At 44.4% G+C, this 27652-nt stretch overlaps 1 protein-coding gene and 1 long non-coding RNA gene across 10 annotated transcripts in view; one reads left to right on the top strand and one right to left on the bottom strand.

The window, feature by feature from the left end:
- The window catches only part of LOC121472587, a 32605-nt gene extending 8017 nt beyond the window's left edge, over positions 1-24588 (top strand). The window contains exons 2-3 of the long non-coding RNA XR_005982948.1: positions 286-356; positions 22573-24588. This is a non-coding gene — a long non-coding RNA (uncharacterized LOC121472587). The remainder of the gene's footprint in view (positions 1-285; positions 357-22572) is intronic.
- MAPKAP1 (MAPK associated protein 1) overlaps positions 3775-27652 on the bottom strand; it is a 255649-nt gene continuing 231771 nt past the window's right edge. For all 9 annotated transcript variants that reach the window (XM_041723817.1, XM_041723818.1, XM_041723813.1 and 6 more), the window contains 2 exons: positions 9691-9788; positions 3775-4280 (listed from right to left, as the gene is read on the bottom strand). In XM_041723817.1, coding sequence (XP_041579751.1) covers positions 4155-4280; positions 9691-9788 — 224 coding nt within the window. In that variant the 3' untranslated portion in view covers positions 3775-4154. The remainder of the gene's footprint in view (positions 4281-9690; positions 9789-27652) is intronic.

Consider the following 27652-nt stretch of genomic DNA (forward strand, 5'->3'; position numbering starts at 1 on the left):
GGTGGTGACAGCCGAGAGGCCCTGCAGACAGCTCTCCCCACCTGGGCTGAGCGCGTCGCAGCCCGGCCAGGACAGGCGGCAAGCATGGCTCAGAGTGGCAGCCAGCTCTGGCCCCAGGAGGGCTCCTGGCCCAGGCAGGGCCTGGCGTGGGCGGAAATGACCACTTGCTGCCTGGTGGGTGCCTCCCAGCCACCGCACCTCCGGGAGGTCACTCATTGGCAGTTAAAAATCTATTGTGACTTGTCAGAAAAATGAATAAATGGGCATATTATTTTTTCATTCCAGACCTCAGCATCTGTTTGTCTAATCAGGAAGGAGAGCGGGGAAGTCAGCAAGGGCTGCCTTGCACGTTTCATGTAAGTTTTCCTCTGTCAGAGGAGTTTAAATGGGTAATGAACAGGCTGTGGTGATTTGAAATATAATCCCATTATGCTGACGAGATTACAGGGCTTCGAGACTTCACAAATCACTCTTAGGGCTTTTATAGCAAACACCACCCTGTTGGGACTTTGCATTTAAGCAGAGGTGTTTGGTGGGAACATAACATGACAGGCTTAACTCTTTCCTCCTCCTGGGCTGCTTTCCCAATGGCAGGGCCCTCCTCGGTGGCCTCGGTGGCATCTGCAGGATCTGTGGTGCTTTGGCCTTCGTGGGCCAAGAGGGACAGAGGCCAGCTGGGCGGGGAGGCAGGGGCAGGTGGGAGAGCCGACCCCGCCACTTCCCAACAGCCTGGCCTCAGTGAGGGACGCTGTGGCCTCTGCTTGTTACCTCACATGGAGAGTGAGATGGGGGTGCGGGATGGGGGCCAGGGCCATGTGCCAGGCCTCCCTCAGCCCTGTTGGTGAAGGCCAGCGGTGGCTTCTGGCTGTATTCCTGCACCCGTGTGGCCCCCTCGGGGGGCTGTGGGACACCTGGTGGGACACTTGGCACTGGCCACTCCATCACATACTGCAGGCCTCCAGGCGCCCACAGGTCCCCCACGGAGCTTCCCTGGCACTCACTCTGGGGTAGCCTGGGGGTCACCTGCCCACCTTCTTGGCCTCACCACATGGTGAGCACATCCTGACCGCTAAGTCAGAGCTTTGCCCTCCTCCACACCACCACCCCCCCCCCGCCGCCTCTGATGTTTTGCCACCTGAGCTGGGGAACGCGAACCCTAAAAGCAGCTGACAGGTTTTCAGGGACACAACAGCTTCTTAACCCATGAAGAGAAGACTCAGAGGAATGTCAGTGTGGCCTCCAAGCAGCTGATGGGGCATCTGGGGCAGCAGGGACACCAGTCCTGGGGCCCAGGTCGCAGGTATTAGGAGGTGGCTGGCACTCAGGGTGGAAAGAGGGGGTCTAACACATGGAGGCTGAGGCATGTCGGGTGGGTTCTGGCGCACCATCCGTGAAGGCAGCCTCGGGTGATGAGTGGGCCAGCAAGGAAAGGCACTGACCCGAATGGCGGTGGGTGCCCCATTGCTAGAGGTGTGCAAGCAGAGGCTCCAAGACTCTGGAAGGGAACATGCACTTGCTTGCATTTACTGCCCCAAGAGAGGAGGCTGGACTAAATGGCCTCACAGTATTTCTTAGAATTCTTGCTCAGAAGCAGAGAAGCTCTGGCAAGTTCTGGGAAGCAGAAACCACCGGAAGGAAGGTGGGGCTCACCGTCATGGAGACAGTTCAGATGTTTTCTAGAAAGGTCTGTGGAGGTCCTCTACTCCAGCACCTTTATTTACAGTGGAAGAGATGGAGGCCCCAGGGTGGCAGCGCCCGCCCTCAAGTGCCACCAAATCGCTAGCTGTGGAGGGCAGAGCCCGGCAGTTAAGAGCCGGGCTGTGGTGTCAGAGCAAGAGGTGAGACCCTTCTGAGCCCAAGAGGTAATGACAGGACCTGCCACCAGTTGCCTGTGGGGGTTCCATGGGCTCATGGAACCTCATTTGTAAGGGGTCAGCACAAAGCCCGCCTGGCCTGCTATAGGCCCTCAGACCATGGGGCTCCAGGGACCACTGCCCAGGTGCCGGGCTGCCCGAATGGGGGCAGGGCCGGGGAAGGTGGGGGGAGTCCTGGTCGAGAGTTACCATATCGGGATGGGGGGTGGTGCTGCAAAGAGCCAGGTCAGGAGATGCTGCCGAGGGCAGAAGGGGGGCCCAAAGGGTCCCCGGTTTACCTTGGGTATGCTCAGCCCCTGCTGGTCCAGTCCATCCTTGAGGAGCTTCTGGTCTTATCCTCAAATCCAGGGGTGAGGTGAGAGAGAGGAGCTGGGGAAAAACTGAATTTAAATAGTCTTGATATTTGGTTTGAACTGGGTGGTTTTACAGTGTTTCCCTCTCAAATTCTTCCTTCTGGTGGGCAGACAGGCTTTATGTAAACTGCATGTGTGCTGTATTTCACAAGGGGAATGGTGTTGATTTTGTACTTGAGGGAAGTGAAGATTTCAGTGTCACTCCTGAGTGAAGAGGGTCATCCTGTCTTGCTCAGAATTTAAGGAGGCCCATGGTGCATTTGAAGGACCTTTGGAACCACATCAACTTCCAGCAAATGCCACTACCCAGAGCAATCCATGTAGTCTCGAGTCAGGATAATGTACTCAAAAGACTTCAAAAATTCCAAGCAATATGCCAAAGATGGTATTTATGTGACTTTTATTTTAATATCATTTTAATATTGAATATGTCACAAGATTTAATGACCAAATTAGTCATTTACATTTTTCAAAGATATCTAAATATAAAATTGCTAAAAATTCAAATACAGATAGATAGCAAGCTACAAATAATATTTCTTTTGTTTCTGGGGTGGGTCAGAATGGAAGACGTTAGAAAAGGATGCTTCTGTTGGCTAAACAAAGATCAGAATGAAAGAAGAATTCATTAAAATGCCCCCAGTGCAAAGAAACACACTCAACTTTGAGATGCTGTTTTCGGCACATCTCTTCCTGTATAACAATTTTAAAAAATTGTTTGAAATGCAGGTCCTCGGTGAAACATCTGGTCCTCAACCCTGGCCGGGGACAGTGTGAAAGGATGTCACCCTGGGAGGGACCCTGGAGAGGCGGGTGAGGACCACAGAGGCATCTGGTGTGGCCAGAGGTGTGGCGTTCAGCGGGTGCTTGACCCCTTGCCTGCCCGCCCCCCCCCCCGCCCCCGCCAGCAGTCAGGACCCCATGCGAGCAGGCTTCCCTCTGCCCAGCCACCTCTGCTCACCAACGCCCCCCACCCCCCTCCGCTGACCCCAGGGAGAAAGAGCAGCTTCCCACTTGCTCAGACCACGAGGCAGATCCTGTACGGAGAAGGGGAGTGGAGGCCCTTATGCGTCGGCAGAGACTGACTTCCAATTCCAGGTAAAGTCCACATGCAGGTCTAACTGCTAGCTGAAACATACACTTGCTATTGAAGAAATGGAAAAGACTACTTGTGGCTAGGAGCTCGGCGTGATCTGAAAACCAGCTGTCACCCCACTCTCCCAGAGCCCATGCCTGACCTGCAGTCCCGTGTCCCTAAAACCAAGAGGTTCAGGGACGAGCTGAGGAGAGGTGGCTTCTGAAGGGCAGGCCCGGGACACACATCACCAGACCCCTCCATCCTAATTTTAGTACGATACAATTCTCAAAGCAATGCACTCATTTAAACAAATGGCATAGTTAAAACTATTGACTAAGCCCTAAACATTTCTTCAGAGAAATGGAGCCATAGCTTTTCCAATCTGCCTGTTCAATATGGGAACAGGTTTTAAGGAAAATGACGTGACCAATCCTCTGCCCCAAAGAATGGCCTGTCATACCAACCATGATAAAGAGTACACCTGTTTATTAAAAGGAAAAAAAAGAAATGTACATTTTTTTGTTAAGAAATTTGATCAAGTTGCAAGGAAATGGGCATGGCTATGTACATCCTCAGGCAGGGCCGTCGGGCAGTGAAGATGGCTGGGCTGTCGTCTGTGTCGTGTGTCATCGGGTCCCCTGACACTGTTAATGCCACTGCCACTCAGGCTTCAGTCCCGTGGAGGCATCCCTAGCTGCATTCCCCAAGAGCCCCCGAGCCTTGTGCCCATGCGCCAGGGGCCAGCCTGCTCCCGAGGATGCAGGACATCAGGTGGGCTCCAGGGCCACCTGGCCCTGGCAGGCAGGCAGGCACTGAGCTATGGCGACAGATTGGGGCTGGAGGCCCATGTCATTGCTGCCCTGATTTCTTCTCCTTCTGGAAGCTGAAGCTTGTACGTCTGTTCAGTTTTCTTTGTTTTTGAGCAAAATAGTCAGCCCGGGCAGTGCTTGCTCGTGATTCCAGGATGTAGTTAACCTAGAAAGCAAGAGGACACAGCCCAGTCGCTCGGCAGCCACTTTCCGTTCACTTGGGGCAAAGAAGAGAAGGGCCCTGACCCAGGCTGGGAGCCCCAGGGCCACCAGGTGCTCTCTCATGTGTGGAGTCACCACAGCAACCGGGCAGGTTGGGATGGAGCCCACTTTACAACAGGAGAATGGAGGATGATGTGGGAAAGGATGTGTGGCTGCTGGGGGGCCTTTTGGTGGTCTGATTCCATGGGCCATGTCTCCTTCTCAGCATGTACTGCCTCCCAGAAGGCTGTGTGCTAGGCTTTTTGGTTCTGCTCCTCACCATGGGCCTGCACATAACTACCCTGTGCCCCCCTTTCCTGGTCTGAAAGATGAGAACATTGCAGGGATGAAAAACCAACTGAACCAAGCTCTATATTCAGCCTCCCCTGGTGGGTACAGAGCTTCCAGCAACGGGATTTCATTTACTGCCCATGAGCGTCCTGCCAGCCAGGGCTCACATGATAAAAAGCAGCGAGGCTCAGGAAAGAGGGCTGATCTGAACAGGATCACCCAGGGGTCAGGGGCCAGGTAGGGAGAGGGGCTGTGAAAATCCTGTGTGAAGAGTGCGCGGCCAGGCTGCCCCTGGGTAGCAGCTGCGCAGTCACTCTCTGTAGCACCCCTGGCACCGAGCACCTGCCACGTCTGAGCCTGGCTCCATGCTTGGTTTGAGAGACAGACGGAAACAGAAGACTTGGTCCTTGCTCCAAAGAGCTCATTGCCTAGTGAGTATCTAACAGCATGACAAGTGTGACACCAGAGAAAGAAGGAGCACGAAAGAATGGGGTAACTATCGGGGAGTGTGGGGCAGGGAGATCTCGCAGAGAAATGACTGAGCTGGGTTTTGAGAGATCAGTAGGGGTCTGGGGCAGGGGAGAATGGGCAAGCATCATAGGGCAGCAGTGGAAGGCAGCAAGGGAGGTTGGGGGAACCTAACTGCTTATTGCCCAGTCCCGGTGGGGTGGGAAGAACCAGGGGAAGGGCGGTGGTGCTGGGATCGGACCTGGGCCCCAGTGCAGAGGATGAACCCCTGGCTGGGCAGCATGGTGGCAGCAGTGCTCCTGGAGTGCTCTTCAAGGACTAACTCTATAACCTTCACAAGAGCCTTATGAGACAGATGCCACTACCATCCCATTGTGCAGATGAGAAAATCAAGGCACAGAGTGGTAATGTTGTTTACTCAAGGCCACAGAGCCAGGATCACCCTTGATTCCCACACCTGTAGCTCCCCAGATCTCTAGCCTCCCTGAGGTGCTCCCACCTCAATACATTCCTTCCACTGCCCCTGCCTGCCTCTGGCTGGAGCTTTTTGTGAACAAACACCTTTTCACTCTCAAATATCTTTAAATAATGATCAGAAACCTGAATATTTTTGACTACAGAGCCCTGCCACCACCTCTGCTGATTCTCCCCTGAGGGCCATGTGTCCCACGCCCTGAGTAGGAGAATGACTCCGAGAAAGCAGCCACGGGAGCACAGGGGAGACAGTGTGGGATGCCTCACATGGGCTGGGGCTCCAACACTGTCCCCTCCAAACTTTCTGCTCTGATAGTCACCAGCAGCAGGCGTTAAAGGCTGGTGTGTGAGTACAGAAGGCCTGACATGCTTGGCCTACCGCCTCGCTGAGTTACCAGCTGAAAGCAATAAATCATGAGGACCGAGGGGCTGAGCTGATGATTTGGGACACTACAGACAATGTATGGAAATAAGAGGGTTTACCATTCTTAATAAGAGCAATCTTTGGATTATATTGCTTGCACACTCAGTCAACCTCGTGTTCTCAGTGTATTTTTGGCACATACAACTTGATGAAAGCATTTAAAATTGATCCTTAACTAGCCAACTATCTCCCAAATTTATTATCTTCAGTGCTTTGTGATAATCACATAGATAATTTTAATGGAAGATTAATGTAATAATCAAAAGATAAAAACGCCCTTTGGTCTGCCATTAGCTGGTTAATATGCTGTGGCTTAAAACTTGCACAATTTTATGCACTATAGAGTGTTTCACTTTCAATGCATTTTACAGCTTAAGGCATAAAAATATAGGGAGTTTTCATGGTCAATAAAGCCACAGCCTCCATCACTCGATCACAAGAACCCAATTTGAAGAGACCAATGATTCCTCTGAGATTCATCTCGAAGCCTGCAGAATTAGGGACCACACATGGCTTAGCTTGACAATGGCTCGGGGTGGAAGGGACTCTTTGGGGCTGGGGTTCGAGCTGAGGCGCCACCCTTACACACTGCAGGCCTGGGCCTCTGTCTCCTCATCTACAGAATGGAGACATTAATGTCTACACTCTGCAGGGCAACACTGAAGACTGAACAGTTATGTAAGATGTCTCATATGCAGTTGCTCAATAAATGTGAGATATTAATATTTCTACATGAGGGAACGAGATAAAATCTTTCAATGGATAGTTGCCTGACTGTTCATCACAGTTTCTTGGACATTGGCTTCTGGCCCCTAGCTTTTTCAGTTTCCATCTAAAGCTCTTGTTTTATGTAAAACTCCTGAATTCTAGAAACACCACATGCATTACTTGAGTCTAAGACTAACTCCTGGGACAGCCTCTGGTGGAATCATTTCTGCCACATTCTGGGACACAGGGCTGGGGCCTCAGTCACTTGGTACTGGTGCAAAGCTCACAGACACTGTGGGGATGGCAGAGAAGGCTAAGTATTTAAATTGCTATAAAAATCAGAGACAGAAAAAGTGAAATTTAATCTTCCATCAGGATCATGACCATTAGCTCTCTAAGTAAATCAGGCCTGGGCATGCTGTGACTCTCCTGGAGTCTCCAGCATGATGCAATATTTCTACAAACCTTTTCATATGAAAACAGACATTTCAGGGGAGGCGATAGGCCTCAGGGATTTTGCAGAAAAGCATCTGCTTTGAGGGAGCATTTGGTCCTGTAAAATGATTTCTCTGCACTTGCTCTTGCAGAGCCTCATACTAAAGTCATAAACCCGTGTTTCTGTCATCAATCTGCTGTTGTGAAAATTATTTTGATGTCAAACACAGGATTATAATTTTACTAGAATCCTCAAGTCTTGTATATTTTAATGCTGGCTATAAAAAAAAGGCCAGCCCCTGATGGGGTAATGGAATATTTCTTTACCTGGTCCCCGAGCACTGAACAAGTTCCCCGTGCTGTCAGGTGACAATCTGGCAAGTAACTCTTAGCTTGCTGGCTTCGGGCTGCCCCATGACCCACCACCTGGTCTGAGGGGGGCTCTGGGTCCTAACTGTCCCCCCCAGAAGCTATATCTTTTTCATTTTCATCTACTACATTTGGAAATCTTTTGCAGCCACGAGGACTGGCCTCAAAATGTCTCTGCAAAACAATGCCATTTTGTTGAAACCTCTCATTTAACTCCTCAAAGGCACACACATCCAGGGGGTTAGGAGCAAAAGTTTTGGAAGCTGCCAAACCTGGGGTTAGGTCTAGTTCTGCCAGTCATGGTCCTGGCTAAAGTTTCTTTATTTCTGAGCCCCAGTTTTCATCTACGAAACGGGAATGATGTTACATTACTGCCTTGGAGAACCATGAAGGTTCCGTGAAAGAGGGTAGCAGGTGCTTAGCTCAGGTCCTGTCCTCTGCAATCACTCAGTACTGCTTACTTTTTAAATTTTTCATTTATTTTAGAGAAAGCTAAAGAGAGAGCACAAGCAGGGGGAGGGTCAGAAAGAGACGGAGAAAGAGACTCCATGCTGAGCACAGACCTCAGTGTGGGGCTTGATTCCAGGACCCTGAGAGTATGACATGAGCTGAAATCAAGAGTTGGACGCTTGGGCACCTGGGTGGCTCAGTTGGTTAAACATCTGCCTTTGGCTCAGGTCATGATCCCAGGGTCCTTGGGATCAAGCTCTACATCGAGCCTTGCTCAGAGGGGAGTGTGCTTCTCCCTCTCTCTCTGTCCCTCCCCCTGGTTGTGGTGTCTCTTGCACTCTCTCTCAAATAAATGAATAAAATCTTAAAAAAAAAAAAAAAAAAAGAGCTGGATGTTTAACCGACTGAGCCACCCAGGCACCCTAGCTTAGCTACTTCCATTATTATTACTTAATGGCTTTCACTCTCAAGAGGAGAATACTAACCTAGGTAGGTCTGCCCTACCTCATTTGATCTGTGTTCTAACAACAGCCCTTTGCTGGGGTGGGGCATTGTACCTGCTACGATCTCCATTTTATAGGCAGAGACACTGAGGTCCTGAGAGGTGGTGTGACTGGCCAGAGTCACACAGCTACGGGTGGGGGAGCCCCCTCTGCCTGTAAGTCTTGCTCTGCCAAAACAAGCAGTTCTGTTCTATCTGTTTTATCTATGTAAGATTCGGCTTGAAAAAAAGGATTCTTAGTTTGGAAGAGTCTGAAAACCTCCAGTCCAGGGCAACTCAGAGTGTGGTGCACAAACCAACAGCCTAGGCAGCAGCTGGGAACTTCTTAGAGATGCACAGTCTTGGGCCCTAACTCACATGTCCCAAACCAGCAAGGCCCCAGGGGAGCTTTTTCCTCAGCTTGTCCCCACTTTGCAAGGTTCTGTGTGACCTGGTTCTCTGCTCCAGCCACACAGGCCTGGGGGAAGCCCCCAGCCTCTTGTGCTTGCCCTGCCTCTCTGTCCCTTCACAGGCGGCTCCCTGTCTGAGATGCTTATTCTCTCATCTGGCAAAGTCTGTGCTTTATCATCCATTCTTCAGGGTTCTGCTCTCCTGGCACCTGCCCGCCTCCCCATGTATACCTACCCCTCCCAACCCCCTCACCCCGGTCCCTGTGGCACCTCTGTGACTGTTTAACAATCTTTTTGTAATTTAATGTTTAATGTCTGCCTTTGACAGAGGAAGAGCTTTCTGGCGGCAGGTCTGTCACTGCAGCATCCCAAGGACTAGCCTGGTGCACAGAAGGCGCTCAGGGAGCACTGCTGAGATATGGGAACACACGATTGTAGCATAAAGATGAGTATGTTTAGAACAGGTTGCTAAAATTACCTCAAATACATTAAGTATTTACCCAATAACAATTTCCTCTGAGTCTGTTCCAGGAGCCTCAAGGAGCTTCTGATAATGGACAGGAGGAAATACGTGGTGCTTGAAAAGGACAAATAAACGAAGAACAGGATTGGGGCAGGGAGGAAGCTAGGGGGGCCTGCTTTGGCTGAAGGGGGAAGAGGGTGGCTGACCTGTGGTGTGGCCCTCAGAGTGTGGTGTGGCTGCTCCCCACCTGGGTGACCATAGGTATCTCCTCCTCTGCAAACCAGGCCCAGGAGCCTTGTGTAGTGTCGTGGGGAGGGGGCTGCTGCCAGCCTGAGAACTGGCTGCACAGAAGCCAGCCCTGCTCATCCAGGAGCCTCCGTGCCAGGACGGAGGAGTACTCACCTTGAGCACAATTTCATTGACAGTAGCAGCGTCAGATTCAAAGTAGAGGTGTTTGTAGTCGTGATTGCTTAGATACGTGAGTTTAAATATTGCGTGACCTGGAAAGAGACAAAGAAAGAAAAGGCAGTGTTGAGGGGGTTCTGGTGAGTTCCCCTTGGAGGAGCCCCCACATATTCTCCCCTTGTTGTTCCAGTTCAAGTGAGAACAAGTGGAGATGGTGAGGTTGACTGTTCTAGGAGCAGTTCATTTTTCTCATCACAGGCTGGAGAGAAAATGGAGAGTAAAAAAAAAAAAAAAAAGAAAGAAAAAAGAAAAAAAAAATCAAATGGCTAGTTAGGTCTCATTCCTCTCTGTGTTCAGGGCAATGCCCCATTAAGGAAGGCTTTACAGAACTACTTCTATACAACGGGTACAGGGAAAAAGTGGCATTTTTAAGGTAGAAGGCCAGTTAACTCCATATTGTTACTCTAAAAATAAAATAACTGTGCTTGAAGCCAAATAAATGAGCAACAGGAAGGACAAATGCTGCTGGTAATGCTATCACGAGGCTTCTCCATAGCCCTGGCTACTGTGGAGATAGGGGAATCCTGGTCTTGTGCCCCTGTGTGGAAGCTCCTCCTGGCCTCCAGTCATTTCTCCCCTAGAAGGATGGCACCTCACAGAGTTGTCTGACCTCAGGGGGTCAGATCCTCTGAATGCACAAATCTCTCCCAGGACCAAATTTTTTCATGCCCCTTTCCCACCATCTTCAGAATAACCTTGTCATAACCCATGCACAGGCCAGCCCACAGCATGTCACACTCCCACCAGCGCAGGCCTGGCAGTTCCTCTCTCACTGATCTGTCTGGAAAATGCCGATCTTGGGTGACTCAGCTCACCTCCTTGGGCAAGTCTTTACAGCTAAACTTCTAGGCACCTTTCTCATGCAGCTCCCATACCATCTGTGGTCTGTCAAAGAAACCTGCTTACTATATTGTGACACCTGCAGACATGTACCATGGCCTGTCCTTTGGGCCAGACACACCAATCAGATTCCCTCCTCTAAACAGACATGGATGCCACTCTCAGTCCCAAATGAAGCCTTCCCTGGCCCAACAGCGCATGATGTCCTTGAGTTATGGGAGACCTACGGCCCTCCAAGAAAGTCTTCTTTCTCTGCAAGCTATTTCAAAGTTGGTTTGCCTTATTGGCAACCAAATGAGCAATGCTTCCAAGAGACATGTATACAATACTCAGTACTAAGTTCCCAGACTCAGGAGCCGCTGGTGACACCCTCAGAAACAACCTTCTTAGTCTGCTCTATAGATCTCAGTGCTGGTGAGATTAAGCATATCCCTTCTAACAGGACTTCTCATCCATTTTTCTTTTAATTGAGGCAGCACTGGTCATAGTTATTAATTAATAATATGTCACCCATATTACTGTAAGTTCACCTCTTTCCCGGAGAGATCTTCTTGGGGACTTTATTTACAGTAGCTAATTCTTCAGATCTCCAAAAATAAACTGATATATGTCGTACATCTGTGGCCAGAAAAGTTGAGCTGCTGGTATTTTATCCTAGAAACATCATTATGATATAATAATTGTGACTATAAATTGTATATTGAAAAAAATTAGCTAATAGTTTCTGAAAAACCTCACTTTCAGTCACTTGACAAATTTAACCTGATTTTAAATAGTGGTACTAAAATGTTAGAATTCTTAGCCAGAAGCTAATCATTCTGTTAATATGTAAATTATCTGCTTCTGATAAGAAAGGGAATCTCACATAAACAGATATATCTGTATGTATGCGTGTGTTCCTTGATTTTCACAGGACCCATTTTGGAAGAGTAGAGTCTTGCTGGTGATATCACTGTGTCAAAGAACAATGCAGCTATGTGTTGGCCATGCTGTGACCAAGCAGACATCCATGAAGGTCACAGAGCTGGGAAGGACAAAGAGACCCGCCCTCCAGGAGGCCTTACTGACACCTGGCCATAACAGACACAGACACCGGGGCCTGGGGCTAGAAAGGACCAGAAGGTCTGAGGGAGGCCCGTAGACCTGCAGCTTCAGGGTTCACTGACCGCTCTGATAAGGGATCTCATAAACTGTCTACACCACCTGCTCCCACTTGTCACTGACAAAAACCACACCAAACCTCAAGATGCTAGATCATGTTTTGCCCAAACAACTGAGGTCTTATTAAAAACCTTTTCTGTACTCTTTAGGTAGAGCCAAGTCTATATGTGGCATATGTGATATGCAGTCTGCACTGGTCTGGGAGCCTCTGGATACCCTGACACTGTCCTCCTAGGATCACACTGCCTGTGGGACATACTGTGGGCTTATAGAGTGGTGGCCTGCAGCTCATCTGCACCACAGTCACATGAAAAACAAACAGGAGAACATCCCAAGTCAAGTCTTCTGGAAGGCTGCATATTTGGGCCAGGTGAACACAAACACACTAACATCTGTATTTTGCTGCGCCTATTTCCTTGCCTGTCTCTGGTGTTCACTCTAGAGCCGCAAAGAAGAGTGAAGCTGAGAGGAATGATGAAAAGATCGCCACTCACCATCTCTCTGAAACCTCTGATTTACTTGTCTTTTCCAGGGAGAGCATTCATGTCAGAGAGATGAGAACACTGAGAATCTTATCTGGAGTACTTGGATTTCCATTTTAGTGAATCAGCCCTTTTGTGATTATTACAGAGCCATAGATGTTAATAACTGGGATAAGGTGTGGTGAGATGGCGACAGCACACAGCCCTTTCTTCCACTGTGGGGGAAATTTCGAGGGATAGCTCTAGTGCATAAGCTCAGGTTAAAATCAGCCACCACAGCTTCCACCCCTACAGGAGCCATGGGACATGGGGTCAATCCAACAGAATTTTTGCTGTGAGGACTCTTCTCTCATTCTAGGGATCTGTTTAGCCTGGTGGCCAGAATGGCAGTTTTCCTCAGTTCAGGCCCCGCCAGCAGCAGAGTTTTGTGCAAGGGCCAGAGGAATGAATAGAGTCAAGAACCATGAGTGCCATGAGGATGCTAACTAAGTGCACGTTGCTGCTGTGGAGACCCCAGGTGGAGGTGGACAGCCCCGTCAGGGACAGTTTCTTGGAGGAGCTGACATTGGAGCAGTCTTAAAGGAGGATGGGAAGTCAGCTGGGTAAAGGTAGGGGTGGAGAAGAATGCAACAGAGTCAGGACAAATGTACAGGGGCAAGAGGCAGCAGGTGTCTGGGGGAGATGCGAGCAGATAAAGCCACATGCAGTGGGTGCAGTGAGTGCAGACTCACCAGCTGAGGGAGGTGCTGGGGGCTGTAAAGCTAGGCAGGAAAGTAAATGGTCAACCTGTGCTTTTGGGTGTTCCCTCTAGAATCCCAGGGCTAGGAGGCATCTTTGAGGAAGATGTGAGTGAATTTTGAGACTAATGTGGATAAAGAAGTTTCCATTAACAAAAACATGTGTAATCACTTTGATAGTAATTTTTTGAAGATTGTCCACTGTTCTTATACTAGTATTTGAATGAATATTTCTCTATGTTCACAAGAGGTAAATTTAGTGTGCATTTAACAAGTTTTATATGAATTTGTATTGTAGACTTGATAGGTTATATTGGTGCTTGGAAGTTTACTCTGATTTTTCCAAAAGTTTCTGTTTAATGTTTTACCTTAGTAACTATGCATTGTAATTCATTTATTCTTTTAGTCATCAATCCATTCATTTGATTTTATTTTAGAAAAAAAGTGTCATATAGTATTAAAAAAAAAAAAAAGTTGCCACAGCAACTCAGGTAGGAGCGTATGTGGGCAGGTGTGAGCTGGCCAGAGGCAAAAAGGATGCTGAGAAGGAACTGGCTTGAGAACCATAGAGGAGGTAACATTAGCAGGACTTGGAGAATTTTTTTTTTTTTTTTAATAACAGAATAACAGCTAGTAAGCAGGATTCACACTGGTGTAGTTTCATCTGGTCCAAAACCTATATATTAAGCTGTAATAAGTTAGTTGACCTCTTGCTGGGAACAAATCTATCAATAAACAGGGGTCATACATGCTACATGGTAAATTTCCACCAGAGGAAGTAGCTAAGAAGGAACCACTGGCATTTCAACACCGATTGAACAGGATAAAAACAGAATAAGGAAAGTCTGTTATCAAACACGTTCTCAGCCTTAGACACCTCCAGGCTCACCTCAGGTAAGAGGGGAAGAGGAGGCTCCTTAGCTGCAGCCTCCCAAGGCATCTGTCCTGGGATGCCAGAGGGAATCTGAGCTGGGCGGGTTATCCTTGAAGATTTAAAGAACATCAGTTTTCATCAGAGGGGGAAGCCATAGGCGCAAAGTGTCTTTGTAAAATTGTCAGCCGTGAAAAAATTGTGTATCAGTAGGATTGAAAGGGAAATGCAAAATCTAATGTTCTAATCAGTCCGAATTATTTTGCTTGGATTGTTAAATTTTGTTTGGAAACTAAAGCATGACAAGGGCCTGGGATGCAGAGGGGGAAAGTGTAAGCTCTGGACTCAGGCTGAGGGTGAACTTTTAGCTTCTCTGTGTTTTAGCAGCAGGACCTGGACAAGACACTATTTCTGAAGGCCCCCAGATCTCCCCCTAGGAGTCTCACGTAGCACCCAGATAGACCGAGTCTCAGTGGATGGTGGTAAACATTCTTACAACTGTGATGGAACAGATATTTGAACAGAAAATCCCTGTTACTTTTAAGATTTTGTTTTTTAATTGGGCTGCCTTTAAGTAGATTTGGTTTTAGAGTTGTAGGAACAAAATGCAGTATAGTGGGGCATAAAATAGGCATCGAAGCACTGGTCACATGCTCAGGGCAGATACTGAAACTACACATTTGCTCCTGGATATGTAAAAATGTATTTACATTATGTAGTTTCAAAGTAAAACAGAGAAGATGGAATGTAATACTGAACAGAAACTAATTAGCAACACAAATGTCAGAAGGGGAGCCACTTGAACTCTTGTGCTCTAATTTCCCTCCGTGTTATGAATTTTAACTTAAATAAGAGGCTGTGCTGAAAAAAATAGGTCCCTCTGGTCATTCGAGGGGAACGACCAGAGATCGTTACGAAAAAGCTGATGTCATACGATTGGCCGGCTTAAGCAAAGAGGGACAGCAGCTTCTCTTTGCCTGCTAGGAGTGCTTCCGCACACAGAACACGGAACGGAGGTTACAGTTTGAAAGGAGCCTCCTTCTAACATAATCTGTCAGCACTGACTGTGGTTGGCAATGACTGGTCGAGCTGCATCTTTCAAATGGAGCCTGCAGCTCACCTTTTTTTTTTTTTTAAATTTTTATTTATTTATGATAAATAGTCATTGTCAGAGAGAGAGAGAGAGAGAGAGAGAGAGAGAGAGGCAGAGACACAGGCAGATGGAGAAGCAGGCTCCATGCACCGGGAGCCTGACGTGGGATTCGATCCCGGGTCTCCAGGATCGCGCCCTGGGCCAAAGGCAGGCGCCAAACCGCTGCGCCACCCAGGGATCCCTGCAGCTCACCTTTGTCTAAAATGACCAGGTGTCACCACTTGTCAGGGAAGCCAAAAATGTTTCATTTTCTCCTTTTCCATTAAAGTATAAAATATATTTAAAAGTTACTAGAAACTTAAGAGTGAGAGGAAAAACCTCCACACTCTACCTCCATAATGCCAATACCTGGCACAGTGATATCCATAATCTCTTTTCTAGTCATTCTCACACATCTGTTTTCACATAGCCATAATCTGATGGTATACCAAAATTTGGGCCTTTTTTTTTTTTTTTTAACCATAGCTCTTTCCATGTTGCGACATAGTCTCAACCATCATGTTTTCCTTTCCTTTCCTTTCCTTTCCTTTCCTTGCCTTGCCTTGCCTTGCCTTACTTGCCATACTTTTTTTGCCTTTCCTTTCCTTTTTTTTTTTTTTTTTTTAAGATTTTTAATTTATTTATTCAGAGAGAGAGAGACAGAAAGAAGTAGGCTCCATGCAGGGAGCCTGACATGGGACTCGATCCTGGGTCTCCAGGATCACAGGCTGCAGGCAGCGCTAAACCGCTGCGCCACTGGGGCTGCCCTCAACCATCATGTTTTTCAACGGCAGCATTCTTTTGCAAAGTGGATGTGTGCCAAAGTTCATGCTCTCTTTCACAAGCATGTAAAATATTTGTAAAATTGCCAGTATTACCAATAAAACTATGGAAAGTATCTTTGAGGATTTGGATTATTTCTCAATTCCTTTATATCAGGCATGGATGCCTTTTAAAACATTTTTAAGAGGAGAATTCTAATTTTATTGAGAAGGAAACACATTAAAAAAATGTGGTCAAATTGACTATTCAGGCACTTTTAGGTGTAAAATTGTATTAAGTACATTTACAATGTTTTACAACCACCACCACTATCCATTTCCATAAGTTTTTCATCATCCCTAATAGATAACTCTGTCCTCAGTAAACAGCAATGTCCTTTTCTCCCATCTCCCAGCTGCTAGTAACATATATTCTGGTTATTGTTGTCTACAAGCTTGCCGATTCTAGGTGACAAGTATCAGTGGAATCATACAGTATTTGTCCCTTTATGTCTGGCTTATTTCATTTGGCATGGTTTTCAAGGTTCATCCATGTTGGGTACCATGTTATCAGAATTTCATTCAAGGCTGAATAATATTCCAGTTTCTGTATCTACCACATTTTATTTATCCATTACCTGGGAATGGACATTTGAGTTGTTTCTACCTTTTGGCTGTTGGGAAGAGTGGTACTATAAACACTGTTGTGTAAGTATCTATTTGAGCCTCTGCTTTCAGTTCTTAGGGGCCTCTACAAAGATCATATGGTAACTGTTTAACTTTCTGAACCAAACCGTTTTGTGCACTGGCTGCACTCCGTGAGGATTCTAATTTCTCCCCATTGTCATATTTATTCTTTTCTTTTTTCTTTCATAACAGCCATCCTCGTGGGTATGAAGCAGTATCTCAGGGTGGTTTTGATTTCCTTAATGACTAAGGATGTCGAACATCTTTTCATGTGCTTATTGGCCATTTGTCTATCTTCTTTGGAGAAAGGTCTATTCGAGTCCTTAGCCCACTTTTGAATTGAGTTATTTTGGAGGAAATGGACTTTTAGGGCATTTGTGATTTGTATTTGTATTGTTCCGGAGCCTAAGTGGCAGAATAGCATTCAAACTCTATGGAGTGGGCTCCCAACCCTTCACTGTCTTTGTAATTCCAAAAGGTCTCCTTGCAAATCAGTGCATCTTAGCCAAAATTCATTTTCCCTGACACTGCAGACCCAAAGAAGGAAAACAGACATTTATAAATTGTAACAGCTGCTGCAACATGGATACTCAGCTTTAAAACTGGGTTTCTAGGGTGTGATCTCTTCTGGTTCCTCTGGCTAGAAGGAAGTGGAAAGCTCTTATTGGGATTCTTGGGGGAAACAAATGGGAACACATGTTCTTTTAGGTAAGGCTGTACTTTTCTATAGACCCTGGAGGGAAGGATGGGCTGAAATTACCTGGTTTTGAGGCTGCAAACCCCCTCTGGATTCAGTCCCCACTGTAAACAGCAGTTCTGAGCTGCCTCTAGGAGCTTCAGGTCAATGTAATTCAACTGGTAAAGGCTGGCATCACTTCCCCAGCACTCCTACTGTGGCAGGGGCCTGGGGAACCGTAATGACCTCCTTGACCTTTAGAGCAGGGCCGAATCTGACCTACTTATTTTTTGCCTGCATCTTTCAAATCTCTCTTTGGCTCTTTCCTATAAACATAATTAAAGCTCTCTGATTATAAAAACTCCCTGGGCAATGTGATTCCCCTCTTTCCTCATTTATTGAAAACATTCTTGGCTAAGGTCACTGCGACCTTTATGTTGAGAGATCCAGTAGATACTTCTCAGCTTTTAGTTTTTAGGTTTTAGGCTTCTCCGTTGTACTTGATACTTCTCCCCGAACTCTTCTTTTCCCTGGATTTCCATCAAGGCACAGTTATCTGATTCTTCAGTAGATTTCTCCAGCCAATCTGCTTCTCACACTTTTGTGATCCTTTCCTTCATCTGTCCCTTAAATGATCATTTTCCCACTGTCCTATGCTTGACCCTTGTTCCTTCTAACTCTGCATTTCTCCTCTTTCAGGTTTGCCCCTTAGGTTTTAATTACTACTCGTGTTGATGATCCTGAAGTAGAAATCTGACCTAGACTTTTCTCCGGAGTTTCACAGCTGTCCTCTCCACATGCCTAGAGTGCAGCATGTCTAGATTCAATGTCAACATTTCCCTTTAAATCAAATGCTGTTCCAGGCATCTGGTCTCCTACATAGTTCTCACATATTCATCTTCTATCCCCTTCCATCCTGTGGCCATAGCCCTCACCCAGGTCCTGATCATCTATTGCCTCCTCTCTGGTTTTCCTACTCTCTTTCTTTTTTTTTTTTCCGGGAGTCAGATGCCTTTATTGGCCGACTGGCTACTTGAGGGGGATGAAGTGGGAGGAGTGCGTGGCCCCGATGCCAGGCCTGCCGTGCTTCGGTTTTCCTACTTTTGATCATACTTTTTTAGATCTAAACATCTACCCACAGGAGTCATCCTTTTGTAACACATATCTTGCCACATCACTCCCCTAGAACACTGCGTGGCTTCTTTTCCTCTTGTCCTCACAATAAAGTCCAAACTTCTTAAGATGATTCTTCAAGTAGTTCTCAAACTTCGGTCTCAGAATCCCTTTACATTATGAACATTAGTGAGGAGCCCAAAAAAGCTTCTGTTTGTGTGAATTACATCAACATTTATTGCATTAGAAATTAAAACTGAGAAATTTAAAAAATATTTAATTCATTAAAAATAACAATAAACTCATTACAAGTTTATATAAACAGTGTCTTTTTTAAAATGGAAAACCCTAGTACTTCCCCCAAGCAAAAAAAAAAAAAAAAAAAAAAAAGAAAGTTTAATGAGTGGAATTATTTTATATTTTTGAAATCTCTTTAATATTAAAACAGCTGGATTATCCTATCTGCTTCTGCATTTTGTCTGTTGTGACAAACTGTTTTGGCTGAAGCATATTATATTTAAGATTTTATTTATTCATTCATGAGAGACAGAGAGAGAGAGATAGGCAGAAACACAGGCAGAGGGAGAAGCAGGCTCCATGCAGGGAGCCCGACGTGGGACTCGATCCCGGGATCCCGAAATCATGCCCTGGGCTGAATGCAGCACTAAACCGCTGGGCCATCGGGGCTGCCTGAAGCATATTTTAATATTCTTCTTTGCAAATATTCTTCTTTGATACTATGCCCAATTTGATACATGGTAGTTTCTTAAAAGAGTAGTTGCAATGTGGAATCTAAAACCACATTAATAAACCTGTATTCTATTATACTACTGGTCTGTCTGGCACTGTTTTTTGTTTGTTTGTTTTTGATTTGTTTTTGGTCTGGCACTTTGAATGAATCTTATACTCTTGAATGATTCTGTAACAGCCTGCAGTAGTCTGGAAAATATTGGTTCATGGAGTTATGTAGGTCTTCCAAATGTGGACACATTTCATTATACAAAAGTATCACCAAAAAAATTGCATTCATTAAAATCACCACTGGTCTCATCAGAAAAGTCTTTAAGTTTTGAGAAACCAAGCCAGTGACAGATACAAGTTTTCCAAAACTCTGTCACCTGAAATCTTGAATTTCATCATTGGCATCAAATATTATCACTTTTTTTTTTTTAAGTGAAGGGCTTCCCTCCTTCATTTTCAAGAAAATGTCTGCTAAATACTCAAATTTGAATAACCATGGTTTGTCAAGTTCTTTCAAGTAAAAGTGGTGTTCTGTAAAATAAATGGCTAGTTCAGCAACTCAAACTATATGACTGCTTTTTCCTTGAGACAAATACTCTACTCCCACATGCAGCAGAAATGCTTATGTGTAATGAATTAAGAACAATGGTTTATGGAGTCTTTTTGATTCATGTGCAAGTTGTTCTAACAAAATACCATATGGCATTTCAGTAATCAAGTACTGGTTGGGTTTTACCCTTTAGCTTTTAGAGGCAAGAAACAAGTTTTGTATCTGGATATTCTTCCACAGTTTGTGATAAAAAGTTTGATAAAAAGTCCACATACATCTGGGAGGCTAAATTACAACACATGAAACTCCATTTATCCAGAATCCTTAGAGCAGACAGCTAGGGTGAGCTTTGTGCAAAAAAAGCCTTTTTCAATTTTAAGCATTAAAATTTCGTATTACAAAATTTCCTCCTATATTAGAGTATAAGGAAAATAAAATTACTGTGTTATGTTCATCTTAATAGGTATGGAGTATTAGGATTTCCTCAGGGTTGCAGAAGGTTCTACATCTTGCCACAAAATAGTTCCATGCTGCCATACTACTCTGCTTACTGAATTCTTAGATTGTTTTTTAATAGTTTTTGTTTTGTTTCAGTTTTGGTCAACTCTTTTTAAGTTTTCACTTCCCACTGTCCTTATTGTCATTCTTTCTCTCCTTCTATTTTCCACATTTAATATCCCTTAGGATGAAAACCCAGATAATCAAGCATAGTTGAAATTTGTTAAAAAAAGAAGACTTTACAGAGTCTTGAGTTGGGGCTAGGGATGCTCTTACATCAAAGCAGCACAGAAGTGCCTTGGCTTCATGTTGGTGGCAGAAAGAATATAAACCTCTATTACCGTTTATAGAGTTGACCATTGAATAATAAGGGTTTAAACTCTGTGGGTTCACTCATTACTAGAATTTTTTTCAGTAGGTATATAAATTTATGGTATCAACAAATACAGTAAAGTATTCGAAATGTATTTTAAGAAGTAATCCTTATGACTTTAACATTTTCTTTTCTTCTAGCTTATTTGTTGTAGAATACAGTATATAATACATATGACATACAAAATGTGTTGATCCACTGTTTATGTTAATAGTAAGGCTTCTGGTCAACTATAGGCTATTAGTTAAGTTTTGGGGGAGTCAAAAGCTATAGATTTTTGACTACATAGGCATCAGTGGCCGTAATGCCCTACGTGATTCAACTTTGGACAAGTTATGCAACTTCTGAGTCCCAGTTTCCTCATTATTATAAAATAGGAATAACCTCAGCCTCACAGCATTGTTGCTAGGATAAAATCAACAATTCTAGAATTCTATACTTAATGCATATAAAACCTCACAGGCTGTTGTAAAAACTAGTGCGTGTAAAACATGCAGGACACTGACAGGTACGTGGTAGGTTCCCTTTGTCTTTTTACTTCCTCTAAGACAAGCAAACTTTTCCTGAAAAGGTCAAGATAGTAAATATATTAGGCTTTGCAGGCCAAGAGCAAAATTAAGTACATTTCATAATTATGAAATTTTATGAAAAAAACTTCCGAATTTCTTATTGCCAAAATTTGAAATATAATGATCAAATGAATTTGGGGGGGGGGTAGAGTACAGGTCTACAAAAGAGAAGGATAGAATTTTTTCGAGATGGTGCATAACTTTGTTTAAATGAAATCCAAAGTTAGTGTTCCCTATCATTAAATCAATTGCAAATGTTCACCAGTAAAAACTACTCTTAGTTCATAGGTGGTAGGCTGGATTTACCTTTGGGACATAGTTTGCTAATTCCTGTTTAAAGAGGCCTCTCTTGCTTATTTACCCTTTCTGGGTTCATTCTGTGCAGTTGCTAATAATGACATTTTGAATGCTCCTTGTAGAGATCTGGGTTTCTATCTGGCATTTTCCCCCTCCAGACTTTAACCTTTCTTGTAGTGAAGGCTTAGTGGTAACACATTCTTTCATCTTTTGAGTATCTGAAAATGTCTTTATTTCACCTTCATTTCTGAAGGACATTTTCATGGAATATAGAATTCTAGATTGACAGATTTTCTTTTAGCACTTTAAGAGACGTCACTCCATTGTCTTCTGGATTGCATTATTTCTGATGAGAAGTCAGCAATCATTCTCATCTTGGTGTTTCTGTTTTTTTATTTTTTTTTTTAAGATTTATTTGAGACAGAGACAGTGAGCATGAACCAGGGGAGGGGTAGAGGGATAGAGAGGGAATCTCAAGTAGACTCCTCACAGAGCATGGAGCCAGATGTGGGGCTCGGTTCCACAATCCTGAGATCATGATTTGAGTCAAAATTAAGAGTCAGATGCTTAACCGACTGAACCACACAGGCACCCCTTTCTGGCTATTCTTAAGATTTTTCTAGTTATCACTGTTTTTTTTTTTTTTAGCAATTTGCTTATGATGTGCCTTGATACAGTTTTCTTCATATTTACCTTGTTTGGCCTTCATTGGCCTTCCAAAATTGGTGGATAGTATTTTAAATCAAATCTGGAATAGTTTTCTCCTCCATTCCTGGGACTTCAGTTACCTGTATGTTAGAACACTTGGTATTATCCCATAGTCTGTTCTTCTCATCAATTTTTTGCCTCTGCACTTCAGTCTCAATAGTTTCATTGTCCTGTCTTGAAGTTTACAGACTGTGGTAGGCAGATTCATAAGTGGCCCCCAATGATTCTGTCTCTTGCTTTCCGTATCCTGTGTCATCTCCTTATCTTGCAGGTGGGCTAGACCTAGTGACTTACCTTTTTTTTTTTTTTAATTTTATTTATTTGAGAGAGAGAGAGAGAGAGAGTGCACAGGAAGTGGGGAGGGGCAAAGAGAGAGGGAGAAGTAGACTCCCTCCTGAGCAGGATGCCCGACGTGAAGCTTGATCCCAGGCCACCAGTATCATGACCCAAGCTGAAGATAGATACTTAACTGACTGAGCCACCCAGATGACCCTAGTGACTTACTTCTGATAAATAAAATTCAGCACAAGTATATTTCTAAGCCACTTCTAAGGGTTGGTTGTAAATGACTGTGACTTTTTCCTTGCTATTACTCTTACTCTTGGTTATTTTGTTGAAGCCAGCTGCCATCTTGTGAGCTCACCTATGGAGAGGACTGTGTGGCAAGGAACTCAAGATGTTCACAAAGAAATGAACTCTACTGGCAACTACTCAGTGAGCTTGGAAGCAGATCCTACCCCAACTGAACCTTGAGAGGATTGTGGCCCTGGCTGACAGCTTGACTGCAACCTCAGGAGAGACCCTCAGCAAGAGGACCCAGCTAAGCTGTGCTGGATTCCTGAGAGTTAATAAATGACTCTGGTCACATCAGTGTTGATTCAGGTATTGTATTTCTCAGCTCTAGAATTTCCATGTGGTTCTTTTTTTTAGTAGTTTCCATTTCTCTTTTTTTGAGTTGTTTTCCTTTCCTTTAGATCTTTAAACACATTTATAATAGCTGTTTTAAAGCACTTATCTGCCGATTCTGTGATCCCTGCCATTTCTTGCTATTTCTATTGATTGATTTTTATCCTAGTTATAGGATGCATTTTCCTGCTTCTTTGCATATCTGTTAATTTCTTATTGAATGCTGGACACTATAAACATTACATTGTGGGTTGTCTGCATTCTGTCATCATCCTTTAGAGAATATTGGGCTTTATTCTAACAGCCAGTTAATTTACTTGTGGACCATATTGATCTCTTAAGACTCTTTTTTTTTTTAAAAAAAGATATTTTTATTTATTCATTTGAAAGAGAGAGTGAATGAGAGCATGAGCAATGGGGAGGGTCAGAAGGGGAGGGAGAAGCAGATTCTCTGCCGAGCAGGGTGCTGGACATGGAGCTCAATCATAGGACCCTGAGATCAAGACCTGAGCTGAAGGCAGATGCCTAACTGACTGAGCCACCCAAGTACCCCTTTTTAGGACTCCTTTTAAGGCTTTATTGTGTAATCACTATATTGTACACCTGAAACTAATATAACACTGTATGTTAACCAACTGGAATTAAAATAAAAAGTTTAAAAAAAGCTTTATTAGGCAAGGATTTAGAGCAGTTATTAGTCTAGGGCTAGTTTAATCTTACTAAGATATGGCCTTTGTGGAGTCACGGCTACATGCCCTGGAAACTCCCGTCTGGTTGGCCAGAACTCCACATTATAGTGCCCTAGTAGTTGTGCTTTGACCCAACTTGTGAGGTCCCACTATAGGCATGCATAGTTTGGTATATAACAGATGATTTGAGAGCCTTTTTCTGGAGCTTCTTCTCAGTGTAGCTCCCTCTTCTCCACACTTCATTTATTATAAATTTCAGCCTCCTCCAACTCTGATTTCTGTCTCGGAGTTTGAGGAGACTTCTATACGCTCCTTGGGAAACGCTGAAGAAACCTGAAGTGATAGTAAGTTTCACCTCATTTCTTTCCCTTCTCTAAGGGCTCTCACAGTCCTGCACTGCTTGTTTTCTAGTGTCTGAGAACACTTTCTTATATTTTGTATGGTTTTCCAGTCATTTATGATAGAAGGGCTAATCTGGTAGCAGTTAGCCTGTCCTGGAAGCTGCCTATGGGAATCTTGTAAGCAATACACACTTTGATTTTAATGAAACAATGGCTTACTTTTTCCATGTCTGTGAGAACTTAAAATCTAAGCACCCCATTTATTTATTATGAAAACACAATTTGGAGCTTGGCAGGAGGCAAGGCAAACAGATTTTTCCTATCATTTATCTAGCTGAGAAATCTTTCACACAATTTTTCAGTAAGGAACAGTTTCTGCCCTTACCTTCTTTTCAATCAGGATCTCTTCTGATGTTAAAATCAAGAAAGAAAAAATTTGAAAAAATGGTAATAAAAACCTAGGAAAACATAAATGTATGCAAATTTCCCATTATATCTGTTTTGTTATTATGGGTTCATAATGCACAAGCCAATAGTTAAGCGAAAACTTTAATGAAAAAAAAAATAAAAGGTTTTTCCAGGAGGAAAAAAGTTGATACCCCAAAATGTTTTCTACTCTAACAAGTATCAATATTCAAATTGACACAAACATATTCTTTGCTCATTAATAAGTCCTAGGGAAAAATGAGGAAGGATTACAGAGAATGAAAACCGACTGAAAATCTTGGGAGCAGACAATTTTCCTCAGAAACACATTCTTACATGTTATGTAGTAAGCAAACATGCTTCCAAACAACTCCTATGAGCAACTGTAGTATGTGAAAATGAATATGGGAGTTGTGTTGTTCTTATCATCTGTCTGGGACTCAGAGGAGAATCTCCTGCCTCCTAAATTCATAGAGTGTTAACCTTCCTGAAACCACATATTGTCTTTTCCATGAACTACAGAGACAAGCACACTGGTCTCATCTATCATATGCTGAGGGCAAACAGCAATAGTAGGTTAAGAACAAGATGTTGGGTTTGCCTTTCCACTACAACCTTGAGAAGTTCTCCACCATACTGCCATATCTCTTTGTTGAACAGCCACACTTGCTCTTGGCGAATTCCAAATTCTAGAAGCAACTTTTAAATGCTTATGGTGCCCAGGCAAAGTTAGAGGGTCATTGAGCACTGACTGTAGCCCCTTGACAGAAACTGCTGGATTTCTAAAGGATGCATCTGGGAACATAAATAGGCATACCTACTGCAAACATCAAGTGCCAGTTAATAATGACTAGATCAATGGCACACATGCTGGGTGGGTTCCCTCCTGGCTGAGTTCTCAGGGGTCTAGCCAATGTTATCCAGCCCCAGAGAACTGCTCCCTGAAATACAGTGATAGCCTATTTAACAGCAGATCACAGTGTGAGGTTACTGGAAACCAAACTGGGTCAGAGAACCTAAGAATGCAGCCTGGCAGTAGATGATGCCCATTGGCCCTGAGCTTAGAGTTTTTTCCCCACTTTTATTCTGTGGCACACTCCAGGTCTTTCCCTCCCACACACTTGGAAAAACTGAGGTGGTCTCCCTGGTTGCCCAAACCCATCTCCCCGGCAGCTCCCTTGTTTTGGAAGGAAATGATAAATAAATCAAAATGCACTAAGCAGCACTTCCACAGGCACTCGCCTCCTCCAGTGAACATGCACCTCATCAATCACACTATTGTCTGCTTGAAAGGCGAGCCTTGTAAATGTCATATCCACTCAGGCCCAAGGAGAGGCGCATCCAAATGCAGCAAGGAGTTTTAATTGGATAGTGTAATTAAACTAAAAAACCCCAGCAGACTCCCTTTGACAGGATAGATGAAGACCCCTTTTAATAGGGCTAGGAAACATATCTGTTAAAAGGATGAGGCACTGCCTGCTCCTGATTGTGCTCCAGAGTACCCTTATGAAAAGGCAATTCAATAACTGGGGCATTTAATATGTTAGAGTCCATTGTGTTCTGTAATCTAGCAGTACTTACCGTATTTGATCTGGAATTTATGAAATAAGTCCTTGTCAGAGAATAAAAGCACTACATAGCTTGTCCACCTGATGTCTGGAGTACCTGGACCTCCTGGGAATCATTAGAGCCTAAGGATGGGCTGTGGTCTTCCTGGCTACAGGTCTACTTGAGTATAAATGCAAATGCCTTACTTACTGGGGCCTACAGTATGTGGTATGGCCATGGCCATCTACCCACTCACCCAGGGGCTGTGGCTCTGTCATCCAGGATGGCTAATGTCATCCTCATTTCTCTTTCATTCTCATGAACATCTATTTTGGGTACCTCCTCCTTTAGGAACTGGAATGCCTGTCACATCAATGTGTGTGTGTGTATGTGTGTGCATGTGCTCTCTGCTACAACTACTACCTCTGTCCGACAGAAAAAAGAGAAATCAGGTGATCAGAGGATTCAACATATGGATTGGGGTGTGCCCAAGTCGATTTTAGTAACAAAACCTGAGTCCTTCTTCTGCCACTCTCCCTCCCTACTCTTTCTTATTGGGAACAGGGGGTGGGGGATGCAAACAAAGGCACATTTAAAGACACACACAGACACACAGAAACACACACTAATGGCCCACAGTTCCACAAGCAAGGTAATACAATTAGTGGGGACACATGCACGGGATTGTCTTACAAGCAGATCATAACAATGCCTTTCAGATGGAATGCTAGTGTCCTGAGGACAAGGTCAGGGAACTCAGACCAAGAGAACCTCTGAGTTGGAGCTGAGGTGGGATCCAGACAGAAGATTTCAGACTTCCCCCTCTGTAGCTTTCCAGAAATAGTGGGACACTTTACTTTATACACAAAAACCTCAAAGTCAGTTTGCCTGGGCCCTCAGACTGATTTTTCTTTTTTGAGGATGATGAAGGTTTTGTGTGATGACTGCTTTTACTCCTCCATAAAGCCTGCTTGGAGCTCTTTTGCAAACCTCTGAACACTCTTAATACTGGTCTTTCCCTATGAGTTGATGATCCCATTAAGGATATATAAGTGAATGCTTATAATCTATGAAAACTGGATACTGAATTAAACCATCAAATACCTTTAGGTTTAAATGAAAACTACATAAAAGCATTTCAGCCATCAATTTGGCTATCACTTCTGGCCAGTATGAATTCTGCTGGAAAAGCTATTTTCGTGCAGATGTGGAATTCAATGGGAGAGACTGACTCGTGTACCAACATCAATCAAAATGTCGACTTCCCTGGCAGCTCTCAACACTAAGGCAGGTTCAAAGGTCACAGGATAAAGAAAAAGCCAAGCTCTGGTTCAGCTCTAATATCTCCTCGGTAGAAGTCTTGCAAAAGTACCCCCTTCTGTATTAGCCTTGCTTTCATTAATCTTCTTGCCATCTTCTTTAACTAGTCATGCAGAACCGCTCGATAGCAAGACGTATAATGGGGAAGGCCCTGTGCCTATTACCGCGTTAACATTCTCTTAAGCCCCAGTGCAACAATGGAACGAGAAGGCAAAGGGAATCTGCAACTGCAGCATGCAGTGTAGGCAATTCAATTACAGCCTGGGCTTACCTATGTACTTCTGACCTATAAAACACAAGAGGCCTTTGTGTCTAACTGGCTTGGCCATTAAGGTTGCTGAAGATCACAACAATGCTGATCTTTTCTATTTAAGCTAAATCAATGTGGACAAATCATTATTCAGTAGCTTTAATTTAATTAGTAAATTAAATACACTACTTTACAGATCTTGTCAAGTACTTATGAAAAGAAA

This window comes from Vulpes lagopus, chromosome 12, assembly GCF_018345385.1.
Source record: "Vulpes lagopus strain Blue_001 chromosome 12, ASM1834538v1, whole genome shotgun sequence".
Classification (NCBI taxonomy): domain Eukaryota; kingdom Metazoa; phylum Chordata; class Mammalia; order Carnivora; family Canidae; genus Vulpes; species Vulpes lagopus.